The sequence below is a fragment of the Pholis gunnellus genome, assembly GCF_910591455.1.
Source record: "Pholis gunnellus genome assembly, chromosome: 12".
In the NCBI taxonomy this organism is placed as follows: domain Eukaryota; kingdom Metazoa; phylum Chordata; class Actinopteri; order Perciformes; family Pholidae; genus Pholis; species Pholis gunnellus.
The window spans coordinates 11969579-11984775 of NC_136539.1; the positions used below are offsets into that span (position 1 = coordinate 11969579).

General features: G+C 39.3%; 1 protein-coding gene across 1 annotated transcript in view; it reads left to right on the forward strand.

The window, feature by feature from the left end:
- Window positions 1-15197, forward strand: part of LOC306704484 (glypican-6-like) — a gene marked incomplete at both ends in the record, with an annotated part of 70244 nt that overhangs the window by 24449 nt on the left and 30598 nt on the right. Inside the window, 2 exons of the mRNA XM_079170852.1 lie at window positions 2496-2887; window positions 8080-8245. Coding sequence (XP_079026978.1) covers window positions 2496-2887; window positions 8080-8245 — 558 coding nt within the window. The remainder of the gene's footprint in view (window positions 1-2495; window positions 2888-8079; window positions 8246-15197) is intronic.

The window sequence follows — 15197 nt, forward strand, 5'->3', positions numbered from 1 at the left end:
TTAAGATATTTTTTGTTCATTTTATTTTTTTCTTAAGTGCACTTAGATATGAGTTTTGAAGCTGTCATTAATCAGCATACACATCGCTCAGCACCACTGACTATATTCATTACCTACAACAAGCACAAATCATGCTTCAAGCCTTTTCTATTTAAAGAACTGCTCACTGTAGTCTTTCATTTACTATAATATTTAGAATTACCTATCCAACATCACAAGTCCTTCATACTGTGTGTGCGGCTGAAAGAAAAAGTCATATGATACCCTCTTAAGATAGCAGCGAAATCTGTGTGAGGGGGAAGCTAATTTAATCGGATCCCCGGAGGACATCTTACAATTAACACTCACTGCTACCTGCTGATAAGACATGCTTATGGAAAATACTTAATTGTAATAAGAATAGAGAAATCAAGTCAGCATGTTGCATGTGATAAATTGGTTTTAGAATGAATAAAGGATTGGAATCTAGCATTTCTCCTGTGGCAAATGTGACCTTTACCCTCATATCTAACATCAAGTACGCTATAGCTGCTGGTTGCAGCTAAAAATACATTTGTCTCAATCCGGTATACATTATGAAATAACTTTGTGCGTGTTGTACTGCCTTGCAACTATTAGGCATATTTTTCACATTTTACTTTCTGTTGGTGTGCAACGGCATCTTTTGATATCGCTAACCAGATGTGATTTGAAGTGGTATCATGGAGAGTCATGCCGCCATGTTGTTTCTCTGTTGCTGTAATTTGTCACTTCACCTGCATTGCTAAGAAATATTTGAGTGGATATGTGGTCATGTGACCTAGCTACTGTGAATTGCTTTTGGAATGAGAATTTCTTTATTCGCCAAAATGTACATTGTACACTGGTGATATGACAGCTGTATGATTTGGTGATACAGCACAGTAAAACCAACACCAGTAAAAGTTTAAAGGTAAGTACAAAAGTTAAAGAAAAGATATACAGTTGATGACATGATGAAGAACAATGTTATGCTACATATTCTGTGTAACAATAATACTGCTATGTCTGCAGCTATCAATTATTTTAGAAATCAAGTATTCTACAAATTATTCTATCAATTAATTTAGTAATCGGATAAAAAAATACTTTTGCTTTAGTAACTAATTGATTTCCTTTTTAAGACTACATTTTTCGAAAAGTCTTGTAGAGTTTGTCGGCTCATTGTTTTGGTTTTGCAGCTCGCACAGCTTTACAGCTTTCCTGTTTTTAATTTAGTCTTTCTTCTCTTATCAACTCTGTTCCACATGCAGCAGGTAGCTGTTTTAAGTGACAACATCTCTCATAAACCCACTGTGCACCACCTTCCCAGCACCAATCAGCAGAAGGCGCTATGTTTCTGTCAGGATTTGTCAGAAAGCAAAACAGAACGGAAATGAGACTAAATATCGCAATTACATTTTTGTCCAGAAACACGGCTCAAAAGAAATGCTAATCTGTCTGGTAGATGACAAGTAAAGAGCCGACTGTTTGCCAACAAGTTTGCCATATCAACTTTATGAGACGATAATTTGTCAATATTGCATTTACAACTTTCCGCTGTCTCCAAGTGACCAAAAATAAACAATTAAATTCATGAAATGGGACATATTGCCCTCTAATAGACGATAACTGAGGAGTATAATTCTGTAACCTCCACCACCCTTTATGGGAGTGCAGTCTCTGTCTCCGTCTCGTCATGAACTATTTCACTTTGCAGTTAAATGTGCGGAGGTTTGAAGCCTGTTTAAATTTTAATCCAGGTCCTTGAAAGGGAGGACGATCATTATGGATACCAGATGGTCAGGAATATTATCATCTCTTCCCAATTTGCAGTGAGTCATTGAGGTCATGAGGCAAACAAGTGCTACCTACGACTGCAAACCTTACAGATAAACTGTATTGTGGAATCGTAATCGTATCCATAATAAGGATCATTTATTGCGTTTAATCCGACCGCCTTATGCTTCCACCATATGGAGCAACATTGCAAAAACACTGTACAGGAAATCCTTCTGCAATAAACATCCTTTCTATCAAGGTACATAAATGTATTTTGGGTTTACAGGTGATGTTGGGACAATACAGACCTCTCGCACTGCAAACACAAAACTTATTGCTTTCCAGAAATATATATGAGGAAGGCTCCGATTGAAGTTAAATGTAGTTTGCTGGAGATAAAAATCAACAAAGCTGTGACGTCTCTTCAAAATGAAATCAACATCGGGAGCCTTAATTGATTTGCTGTTTTGGTATTTTCTGGTTGTCGGCGTATTTGTTGTCGGCATCGCAGTCAAGTAGACTTCCTTTTTGGGCTTTGTTCTATCTTGCAATCAGACAGTTATTGCCATGTTGCTGCGTTCCTATTTTAACCACAAATTCAGTTCCCGGTGTATCTTATCAATGTATGCCATGTTCAGCATAATCTGGAGCAACACAGTCACACATGAAAGAAAATTAGACAGTGAGTAACACTTTTTCTTTTCTTCTCTACCCAGAATTCTTCCTGGAGCTACTGGAGAACACCGAGAGGTCCCTGAATGAGATGTTTGTGAGGACCTATGGCAAGCCTTACATGCAGAACTCAGAGGTCTTTGAGAACCTGTTTGCAGAGCTGAAGCGCTATTACACAGGCGGAAATGTTAACCTGGAGGAAATGCTTAATGACTTTTGGTCGCGGCTACTGGAGCGTATGTTCACGCTGCTCAACTCCCAGTACGTCATCACTGAGGACTATCTGGAGTGTATCAGTAAGTACACTGACCAGCTTAAGCCCTTTGGAGACGTGCCCAGGAAGCTCAAGGCTCAAGTTACCCGGGCATTCATCGCTGCACGCACATTTGTCCAAGGGCTCTCTGTTGGCCGGGAGGTGGCCCAGAGAGTGTCTAAGGTAACAGTGCTCACCACAAATTCAACAAGACTATAAAACACCTAATCAGCTGCTTGCTTTTGTCATTTTCAAAACCTTCAACCAAACCATATTTCATTTGATTGCACTCGCTGATTCCGTTGGAAAATATTCTGCATTTTCACCTCGGCTGAAATTAAGACTTGCTGTGTACAGATTTTCACACGGTCTTGATTGGCGTTTCTGCAGCAAGGACACATTCCCCCACTGGTTTTCCACCCGCACACAAGTTCCTTCCAGATACTTTTCTGACTAATATGTGCTCTCTTCGTGCATGTCATCAGGAAGCTTGAGGCTCGAGGCGGCTTGTTTTCAGTCGCTGTCTAGAAAACACTGTTGAAGGGTATGTGGACCGCTCAGTGGAAATGCCCGCACAATGAAAAACGAGAGAAAAGAAATGTTGTGCTATCACTGTTTATTGCTCTTTTCCTAATATTTGTTCACCCAGTTTAAAGAAGCCATTAATCACGATCTAGCCTTAGTATTCTGTTTGATGCGATGCAATCTTAATGCTGCATCCACAGTATATCACACTGCTCTGGGAGCTTGTGTAGTTTTGATCATGTACAAAGTAAGATTAAAGGAAAAGCAAGAGGCTAAGGCTTGGATTTAGTCACACTGATGCTGGTTCTACATGCCTTCTCATGGGGTGAGAGAAGCCCTGATAAGCACTGTGCTGCAAATCCTAAAACCACCCTCTATATTACATATTTATAGACTTGCTGTACAGTATATAAACAGAAGACAATGAAAACAGTGTCAATCATCAGAGACGGAGAAGACGCTACTGTTATCCAAGAGATCCAAAATGTGTTTTCATGTAGCCACACTCTGGTGCACTCATTGAACTTTATACATGTTCTCTTCAGTGTGTTTATTAGTTCCCTCCTCACCAGTAGTAGTGTCGGGGCTCATTTAGAAGCAGCCACAGAGGATGTGTTAGTATGCGTTTACTGAGTTACACTCTGCGTTTCTCACAAGCCAGCATGTCCCAGCTTCACCTCTTGACATTTCAGTGAGACCTGAGATCCAGGTCATGTGTCTGGGACTGCAGTCCTTTGATCCCCAGGGTATAAACTTATCATGAGGGATTGGGTGTGAGCATAATGGAATAGGACACCCTGCTAGAGGCGTCTGTTGCATAGCGTCTCTAAGATGTGACATCCATGCTTATTGCTGCTGGTATATATATATTGAATTAAAGTAGACGATGTAGTACTTTATTGCTTTTCACAGCTTAAGAGACAAACTGCGGCGGAGCTTTGAGAAAATAGAAACTCGTGTTTGGAGTTTGCATCTCACAAACAAAGCTCATACTTATCCCAGATCATTACCCAAACAGTACATCTGCTTGTGTTTATTTGCAGTGATTAAAATCGTATCGCCCTCCGCCTGGTTATTGAGAATCAGAATATTTTAAATAACAACTTTGTAACGCGAATGCACTCACTGTATTAAGATGACAGAAACAAATGAGTAAACACGTTGTGCCGTCTTAAAAAGTCACATTCATGCTGCATCGACTTTGTAAAATGAAAATCTTATCATATTTCACAGTATGTGCCTTTTCACAGGAGGAATCCTGAAGTCTATCAGTCACTTAATTGCATTTCTGTTTTCAATAATCTTTTGATTTGTAAATCCACTTCTATTGTTACTAGTGTTGGTTTTTATTAATTTGAAAAATGTAAAACTGAATATGTGAGGGAAGGTGACACAGACATTTTATATTATTTTATATGGTCTTAGTCGACTGAGATTTCTCCGGTCGATTAGTCGTTTTTATGCTTTTTCTCATGCTGAATTACTTATTTCCAAGAAATGTTTAAGTGCATCTCTGATAGACACGGCATTTAAAGTGCTTTTGTGTGATTCGTTGTGGGGAAACTCAGTGTTGGTCGACTAATAATTTTGGACAGCCGTACTTATTTCAAAATATCACTATATCACTTGTGTGATGATTCATAATGAAGGATATTTTTTCTTTTTATGCAAGTTACGAAATTTGAAATTATAAAAGTTTGAGTGAGGAACTGTTTCTACTATGCTACTAATACTACTACTTCTAATAATTAGAATATGCTACTACCAATAATACTACTACTACTCATTTTTATAATAATAATAATGATAATACTATAACTACTTCTAATAATAATACAAATTATTATTTTTCCTCGTGACTTCTAAATCAGCTGAGAACAGATTCCCGTCCATTTTGTTGGACTGCCTTACACCTGTGTCAGGTATGATAGGTGGCAGGAGCATAGTTAGAATATTCAGTGTCAAGTTAGTGTGCGACAAGTCACACCGGTTGTCTGTGAGGTGATGTGTGAGGATTATCTTTTAGTCGGGTGCGAATGTGTTGTCGCCTTCCTTGGGGGATCGGAGCTACAAAAATAACTCCAGTCCTCTCTTTACGAAACTTAGCGTTGGGCTGCCACATCAAACATGAACAAATATCACCACGTTCAGGTCAGAACTGGATAAGGTCATCCATGTTTTTATCTCTATCTATACAGACCTGACTGCTGTAACTCACTTTATTCTGGTCTTACTTGGTGAAATATCCACAGCGAAGACAAAGTGTTTCTTTCAGACTTTTTTCACATTCCTAGCCAATTGACCATACCTCTGTCTTTTTAAATGATAATTTGTTTTTCTTTTCTTTTATGTACCATTCTCATTTTATTATCGTTTTAACCATATGTTGCTGTGCTATCCCTGTTTTACTGCAAATTAATTGTAAGCTTGTATTGAGAAGTGCTTTATAGAAAACGTTGTTACACTCAGATACCACTCGAAGGGAAACTTTCAGCAAAGTGTACATTTTCTATTCACTTTACTTTGCAATTTCCTTTAACCTTCCATAGTTTCGGCTTTATAAACTTACTTTACATGAATATTACTATTTACTTAGATAATTTGAAATAAAGCAGTTCAGATAAAAATCGTATGAAGAGCAGGTTCCTACACATGTCAACTCTAACCAGCTACTTATTTTGTGTCATGTTTTCTTTAGCCACAGCAACCGTATGTTTAGCTGAACCTAAATCATACAAAGCTTATCTCAGTAGCTTAGAGGACAAGAATTGCAACAGCGTAGCCAAATGCCACAACTACAAAGTCCTGTACGAGAACCACAGCCTATTTAATTATGTGTTATGTGGCTACTTTTGTTCTATGCTCTGAGAGGATAGGTTGTCTGCTTTAAACGTATCAACAGGAATGAAAGCCTTGCACCATTGTTTGATCGGGTTCATGGGTTTCCACCGAGACAGAAGAATTACATTCCTCACACTGCTGCAAGAATGCAGATACATTCAGTTTTTATACTAAACCCTTTCATTGTGCTTTGTGTGGCCGAAGGTCATCAAGTAAAGAAACAAAATGTTCTGTGTCCTCTTCAGGGTCTTTACATTAAATTCATTTAGCAGAAGCGTTTAGCAAGGCTAAGTATTTCTAGCATTTTCAAGAAAATGAGACATTAGTAAGTGCTTGCAAAGGCATGTCCAGGTGTTGCCTGAAAAAGTGGGTTTTCAGCCTGAAAGATGCTTAATAAGATGCTTCTTGGTGCTTCATGGAACACAAGAAAAAGTCCATTAGCCGAGACCCAGGAGCTTTCATTTCAAGCATTCAAGCATTTGAGTGTTGAGGATAAGAATGTTGTGTGCAGCTCACTCTTCAGAAATCATCAAATAACGTCTTTACTCGGTCAAGCAGTCAAGTTTGTGTTTGCTGTATGAAATAGTAGCTCACACGTGGCAAAACAGACACAGTCACTGATAAGATGTTGAACACAGAGTCTACATGTGACCTGAATGTAATACAGCAGAGGGACGGCTGTTTCAGCCCATGGTTTCCTGTAGTGTTTTATTCTGAGCATATTCCCTCACTATCACAATGCCTTCTCAACGAGACAGTTGAATGCATTTCTTTATACTTTGTCAAACCCAAGCTGTTCACCAAAGTCACACCAATTGTATGCCCGATAATAGACACATTTGTGATTCTAGACCAAGAGGGCGTTACAATTTGTACATAACATACAACACTCTATCCTCAGACACTTAAAGGAGCTTTGAGTTGAAGAAGCTTTTTCAGCCTATATGAGCCGCAGTGCCCCATTAGCCTGCAAATTCATCTTATCTGTCTTCTCCTTAAAAAGATAAAGGAGTAATTAGATCTGCACACATTTGTCATGGTTATCAATCTGTCTGGAACGATGATCTGTCTTGGAAAACATTTGAAAAGCATCAGCGGGTGAGGGGGAACATTCCTTTGGACATCAACATTCTACTAAACAAATTCAAACACTCAATTAGTGCCACAGCTGATTGTTAAGCTGACTCATTATGTCGCTGTTTTCCACTCTCTCCAAATTTGTTTTTTATTCAATTGTGGCTAATTAGTTTAAATCATTTAAAATTCCACCCACTAAAAATGATCTAATAATAATAATGAATTATCAAATGCCATCACTGTGGAGTGATAATCTGTGAAAACACACAAGAAATATTTTGTCAGTGATAATTATGCTTATCTTTTCTCGAGCATGTATTATTTTCGGGGGCTTTGTGATGCCTGCTGTGTGTGTGATGGCTCCATACCGTCTTCTTCAAACTCCACCTGTCACACATCATCTCAGTTGTGTACGTGAAGACGGGAAGGATGAATAACTGAGATATGAAATGCGTGACAGCTAACTCAACTGATGGCTGGGCAAATAAAGAGTTGTCTTTATTTCATATTTGACAATCAAATGCAGGCTAAATCGTCTGTTAATGATCACACACGCTGCTATTGACAGTGCTCACAAATGTTCCAAAGTCTTTGGTCAGAAAAACATCTCTCTTCTCTCTCTTGTGGCATTTCTAAATATGCATACTAAAATGAATCTTTGACTTCATCTTCCACCTTTCTTTTCAGGATGCAATTGTATCCTGATAATTGGTATTAGACAAATGTATTTTTCTTTCTGGATGGCTCTTTGAAATTGCCATGATTTGTTAACTGTGGAAATGTTAGAATATTAAGTAAAAAGAAAATGACAAATACAAACACCCTCCTGGAATGAATGTGATTATTAAATGAGCGTGGTTCAAATTAGTACGTTTGTTGAAGGAGCTGTGCAGGTGCTAATATCTGAACGTCACACTCTTGTGTTCTTGCAGGTAAGCAGCACTCCAGCATGTATTCGGGCGCTGACCAAGATGCTGTACTGCCCCTTTTGTCAAGGCATGCCGGCAGTTAAATCCTGTAAGAACTACTGCCTGAATGTTGTGAAGGGCTGCCTGGCCAATCAAGCTGATCTGGATCCAGAGTGGAACCTGTATATTGGTAAGTCGTTTCAAGTATCACTCCAGCTTTTTTTCCCACCTGGTGCCGCTTTTCTGTAATTATTAATGTAATTATGCCTGGGTGTATGGCTCTGCAATATGGTTAAATGGGTCTAATGGATGTGGTGGATATCGGGGAAAAAACACATTAGCACTCACAATAATGAGACATTTGTAGATTCAATTTTCACATTCACTGTTGTGTAACAGCTGCGACTAGGTTTGCATTACACGGTGTTGCATGTTAATAGCAGGCTGAAGCCAGCAAATGACATATATTACTTTAAAACAGTTTAAACCATGCAGAGGCTATGAGTTCAGCAATCTTTTAAGCTGCATCGTTTGGACCAACAAATGATTGTATGACAATGAGCCGAGAGCAGTTTGAAGCATGAGCTGAAAGCTGCAAGCAACACTTTCACACAAGAGGAAATAACTGGATTCAATTTGATATCACAAATATTGCTTTATTTGGTTTTACACCGTTTTACACCGTTTGGCACTTTGAGGCGGATGCTGTGAGATATTTACTTTATTTAACGTCTATCTGAATGTATGATGTTTGAGTTTTTCTCTCTTTTTCTACTTCCATCATGTTGGTTGTTATTTTTGGCAGAGAGCGGGCTGAACGTATGTGACTCTAGTATAACCTTTTACTATCGTTTTGTTCAAAATGACCTGATATGATGAAGTCAAAAATATTACTCATGTTAAAAATGTTTAGCTTGTAAGTCTGCAGGATTACAAAAATAGGTGTGTTACGTGGTTTAGTCTATTTAAAGAGAGGTTACAGCTGGTGCTGTGTTCTTGTTTTGAAAGCATCAGTTCCACCGACACACATTGGGCCCTCAGATAAGAGGCTGCTTTATTTGTCATTCTTCTATCAACGTTCTCTTGCATGAAAAGATTTTATTCATGGGAATCTTCTCTCCTGCTGGGCTAAATGGGGACTTGTAATAGGGCAGAAGTGCACAGCAGGGAATGTCAAGTTTTGTGAGGAGAAATTCAATGGGAACTTGTTCAGCTCAGAGACAAGTACAAACATGAATGTAATGTTTATATATTTATTTCATATTTCATAGAATGCCTAACATAGATGACTCCTGCTGTCATTTAGATAGAGTCTTCCTGTAGGATTGAACTAAAGTGGTGACAGTGAAAACGTGACTATAGGCTGCTGTGAGAAACAGGAGAAGGAGCTCCGGCTGTTCCTTGCCAGCCTGAGGCAAATAAAACTTTAAAATATTTTTCATATAAAACCAAGTGTGGAAGTTGTTGGTTGTAATAGCTAGCAGAGCGTCAGCGTGGCTCAGAGGTGTGTGTTTACATGTCAGTTGGCAGTTTGTTTCCAGATTCCAAGATCTAATTTATTAATATCCTCTCATCCTCCATCTCACGATCTAACATCACTGGTTTAGGATTCTTCAAAAACTAATGCATGCAAGTCATGCTCACTTTTGAGCAATCAAATCCATGAACACTTTGATCAAATCCCTCTCAAGTGGAAACTCAACCTGCCCACATACTCAGATAGAAGATTGGGACTTAAGGCTATCACTTATCACTAGCAGCCACAGAGTCCTCATATTTTAGTATATACTGTATAGTGTTTGTTTAACGTTTCAATCCGTAAGGTCGATGCTCTGACAGCAAAGGCACTGTTCCCAGCCATGCTTTGGTTGCGCTCTTTGCAATAAATGGAAATTAGATGAGCCATTCTTTGCGAAAGGCGTGTATTTTGGCCATTTTTTATAGGCTCTGGCTGGGCACAGGTGTAACGGCCACCTCAGCATTTTGTCTTGACAAAAAAAACAATCAATAGTTCTCTTCATTTTGAATTACTGGTATGTTTTAAGGTTGTCATGTTGCTCGGTGGGGAAGCCCAGGTATGGTAAGGTATGTTTCACGCATGCCTTATTTTTTTTTTTACCCCACCCTCATTCAGCGTAAAGAGTATATCAAGGTCAGAGCCAATCAGAGACAGAGAAGGGGGAGGGAGGATCTTTTCAGAATGCAGTTAGGCATTAGTATGGCTACACACAGTAAAAAAACAAACTGATATTTTAATATGAAAATTAATATTCGATTGTGGGGAAACAAAAACTACTGATTGTACGGTATGACGGGAGTCCCACAACATCCCTTTTATCTATTTAAAATTAAATGTAAGGTCATGTCAAGCTGAATGATAATAATTCAACAACAACTGTAATGATGGCAGAAAAGCCTGCCTCAGAGACACCGTGTCCAAACTGAAGGCGTTACGTTACGTCATGTAAACAAACCAAGTACGTACCTATGAGATCAGCGTGCAGACGTAGTCACTTAAATGATGGAAGAGAAATACTTGCCATCTTCCGACATTTGTACTTTTTAAACTGGAAACCTGTTTTATATTGTGATATTTACTGTAAATTACATATAATGTAGCCAACAGCAAGTAGGAAACTTTCAGCTCCCAGGTGATCTCCCTCCAGCCAGCTGCCTCCTTAATTAGGTTTTTGTTGTGAAATGAGGTGGTATTCTACAGATAACTCCTCATTTCAACTGCACCAATCAGCTGTTCCTTCATCCATTGTTGCACTTTTGAAGTGAGCAACGGGAATAAATAGAAACAAGGGATCCAACAAAAGTGCAGCTCAAAACAACACAATGGTTTGGACTTAATGCGCAAAAATAGTAATGTCAGGAATAGCTTTGCTTGTTTTGCAAAGCGCTTGAAAACAAGCAGTTTAACAAATTATTGCGATGATATAATATTATATCCTCTATACCTCTATCCATGTTGTCTGACCGTTTAATTCAGCGACCATACACTTCATGACCGACAGAAGAGAAAGCAGCATATGTGGGTGTTTGCTAGACGCATGCAGTCACTAATATCGATGTGGAAGCAGATCTGTTTGAATGATCTATGGTGGCCTGAATGTCTCTATGTGTTCAGCAAGCACAGGGATGAGCAGCTGCAGTGTGGTCGGACAAAAGGGCGAGTTGTTAGGGAACTTTCTTCTTAAAGCGGGGGGGGGGGGGTAGTGGAGAGTAAACACACATTAATTAGGTTTACCAACCACTCAAAACCTGAAATGACAAATGTGCAGATTTCGGTGCCCTCAGTTCAAGACAACATGCAGACCTCAGAGTTTTCTTTTGCAAGCTCTAGGGTAGTGAGGTGGTCGCTAATGCGGATGGACGTCGTATACTATTTGAAACATGCAGTGATAGTTTGTTGAATAAAAAACCACAAAGAGGCTTTTATTGTGCTGCCAACGTTTTCTAAAGATAGATGTTCAAACTCGCCTCTGTCTCAACCATCCTCAAAAAGCCTGGCCTTGACCCTGACATCCCCAACAACTACATACCCACCACCAATCTCTTTTTTTATGTTCTAAAATACTGGAACGCACTGTTACCCACCAACTCAAAACTCACCTGGACTCCATCCAACTGTATGTACGGAAACTGCTCTCCTCTGATGACCACTCCCTCAACATCCTGATACTAATCGACCTCAGTGCAGCCTTTGAAAAGCATCAACCACTCCATCCTCGTCTCCTGTCTCGAGTCGTCCTCCCTCCATATCACTGGCACAACCCTCTCCTGGTTCGAATCCTCTCCGACCGCTAACAGTTCATTAGTATCAATAAATCCAACTCTGACACAGCCCCAGTCTCTCAAGGTGTCCCCCAAGGTTCGGTACTCGGTCTCCTCCTCTTCATCCTCTACATGCTCCACCTAGGTGACATCATACGCCACCATGGTCTCCACTGCTAACGCTGACGACTCCCAACAAACTACAATACATCCAGAACTCAGCTGCCTGCACTCCCTCACCAGAGACCACATCACCCCAGTCCTTCAAGACCTCCACTGGCTCCCCATACAGCAAAGAATCCAGCTCAAGATTCTTCTCATCACATACAAAAGCCCTTCTCAACCTCGCCCCTTCATACCTTTCGGACCTCCTGCACCGACGCACTACCACCCACGACCTCAGATCCGCCGACGCCCCCTACTCTGTCCGAACATCGGACCTGGGGGGGACAGGGCCTTCTCCATTGCTGCCCCCTCCCTTTGGAACTGTCTCCCTCAACACCTCAGACATTCTCCATTACTCGCCACTTTCAAAACTGCACTCAAGACTCATCTATTTCATTCTAATTTTAACCTATGATGCTAATTATGAATGTTTTTGTTTTGTTTCTTACTGTTATGTCATCTCTCTGCCTTGTTTATATTGCTTTTATTGTCTCTGTTTTTACCATGTAAAGTGCCTTCGAGTACCTTTTTTAAAGCGCTATACAAATAAAATGCAATGTATTATTATTATTTTGTTCTTGCAGTTTAAACCAAGTCGGCAAATACTGACATAGGTGGAACAGCTTAATCGAAGTTCAGCTTTTAAGCGGACAATGCTTGATACAATGATCATTTTGATATATATTGAGGGTTTATTCAGCAAATATTTAGAGTTATTAGAACAATCAAGCTTCAAAAGCTCATCAGCTTTTGTACTACTGATGTATTTTACTGCGTATCCAAGTGAGCATTATGAAAATGACATGTTCTCACTCCATCAACACATTGATTGAACATCCTCCCTATGTTTTGAAAACGCATACAGTACACAGTTTTAATTAACTCCTTGACATATGTTCAAGCATGACTGAATTTATTAGTTTTAATTTGGCTTGTGGAAGCACTGCATAGAGACATTGTGCTCATAGACATGACATGACTAATTCAGTCAATCCATTTATTATTTTTCATGGGATTCTTAGTTATGGCTGTTAATAACATTGAAACATGTTTAATTAAAGATTGCAAGGCAGTTTTCTCTGTTATTCAAGTCATCAAAAGAACCACGGGGTGCCATGTTTAATCTTTCCTGACACAGGGGGGCATGTTGGACATTTGTGTTGTGTGCTGAGTTGACCTACATCATTAAACATTTGATGTCAGTTTAAAAGAATTCAGGCAGAAGTTAATGAAACTGCATACAAGAGTGGCTAAATGCATGTGTTGGCCCGCTGCCTTACGGCCTCAAAGTCATCAATTCTGTGGGTTGAGCTTCTTCAAAGTGAGTTTTTTGCTGCTTTTCTCTGTTTTGAATCTGGTAAACATATGTTTGGGTGCTGTTTTCACTATTTTCCGACATTTTATTGGCCAGACAGTTCAGCGACTAATCAAGAAAATAATGCAAAGATGAATTGATAATGAAAATAATTCTTAATTGATTCTTAATAAAAAAGACCCAATGCTGAATAAGCATGTATTATAAAACTGTCCCAAAATAATCCGCTGCAGATTTGCTATTTATTTTGCTTTTGTTGCTGTTAAAACCCAGTAATGTAGAACATTGATGGCTAAGAATCACCTGTCACAGCCTACATTCAACAGGCAATCAATAAACGGGGTAATCGGGGCACCATCGGAAGCTGCATTATCATCCATTAATGACATTTTCAACAGGCCAAACAGCATATTCACCTTACCTGTCGGTCTGTATGTAATGTAATGTTAAATCTCCATCCATCTATTTAAGAAACACTTGTCTTCTTGCCCCTCTGTATGCGTTCAATCTGTCTTCACCAGGACTCTTGTCAGTTGGATTATTGTTCTTCTGTGTAGATTAAATGCCAGTTCTGTCTTTTGGCTCTGACATGTGATGCCCATAATAGGATAAAAGATGTTTAATTAGCTTAAGGTCTAACCACAAAAAAGATATTGACTTGGCTCTCGGTGTAAAATTCTCAGGAGGGCTTTGTCATATTCAGGACCGACAGCGACATAATGTAACACACAAATGATGCTAATATGATTCGTAGTACAAGTATGTTGTTGTTTTAATTGTTACTCCGACATGACATGTCATCTTGCCGCTATTTACACAGTGCTATCAACTAAAATCAGCTCACTGGAAAAAAAGAAGAGAGAAATTGCCAGAAAACACCTGAGATTCGTGACACAGAGCCGGCACAGATGTGAAGCCAAGATATTCATCTTGATTCCTGTGCCTTCCATCCAGACTAACATCATATACCTGCTCCACTGACCAGGGAAGACAAGATATTGGGGAGTTGAAAATAATCCAGCCAAAGAGTGAGAAATCCTTTCAACCTAGAGGCTGTGGTCACGATTTTTCTCTACAACACCTTTTCACTCACATAAAACCCTCCGATTGAATGAATTCCAACTTGTGACAGAACTTGAAATACATTTATTGTGAAAAACAATCTAAAGAATAAAGTAACCGCAATACACTCCTTTCTGACCCGGTGAGAAAGTACCAGACTTCCCTAAATAAATTACTGAATTACGACAAATTCTTAATCATTTGTCCCCTCTTGTAAATTCTTCCAATGCAATACTTTGAGTTTTTCTTTTCTCTGTTTTAAAAAAGCTCGTCTCGATGTGTTGCAGCATACCGGCTTGGTAATTTGTATCTTCCGTTCACAACATTACACAACCGCCGTCTTCGTAGTGACAATTAACCGCTCAAAGTGGAGAATTATATGGGGCAAAAGAAAACATCCTTCCAATGCCGAGGTCAGGCGACGCCACTGCTCGTGAGCAAGAAATGAAATAGACAAGCAAATAGGATATGACCAACAAAAGCTGACTGTAGGCTCCAAAAGGCCAATGTCAATTTTAAATAAACTTGTCTTACATTGTCATTTTAGATTAATTTTGAAAAAGGCTGTTCCTGGAACTAATAAAGCTTTAGTTTCAGAGGGTCATCTCATTAATATTGATATGAAACACGTTTGCTCTGCAGTGTTACTGAATTGCCTATTTGTTCATGCAGCACCTGATACCTATAGTTTTAGGAATCACAAGATAAACAAAGCTAGAACATCAGTCTATAATGTGTCTTTCTTCCTTAACGTAACACTGAATGAATCAAATCTGAATAAATCACACAGTAGATTAAATGGGCTCTGCTGAGTAGCGAG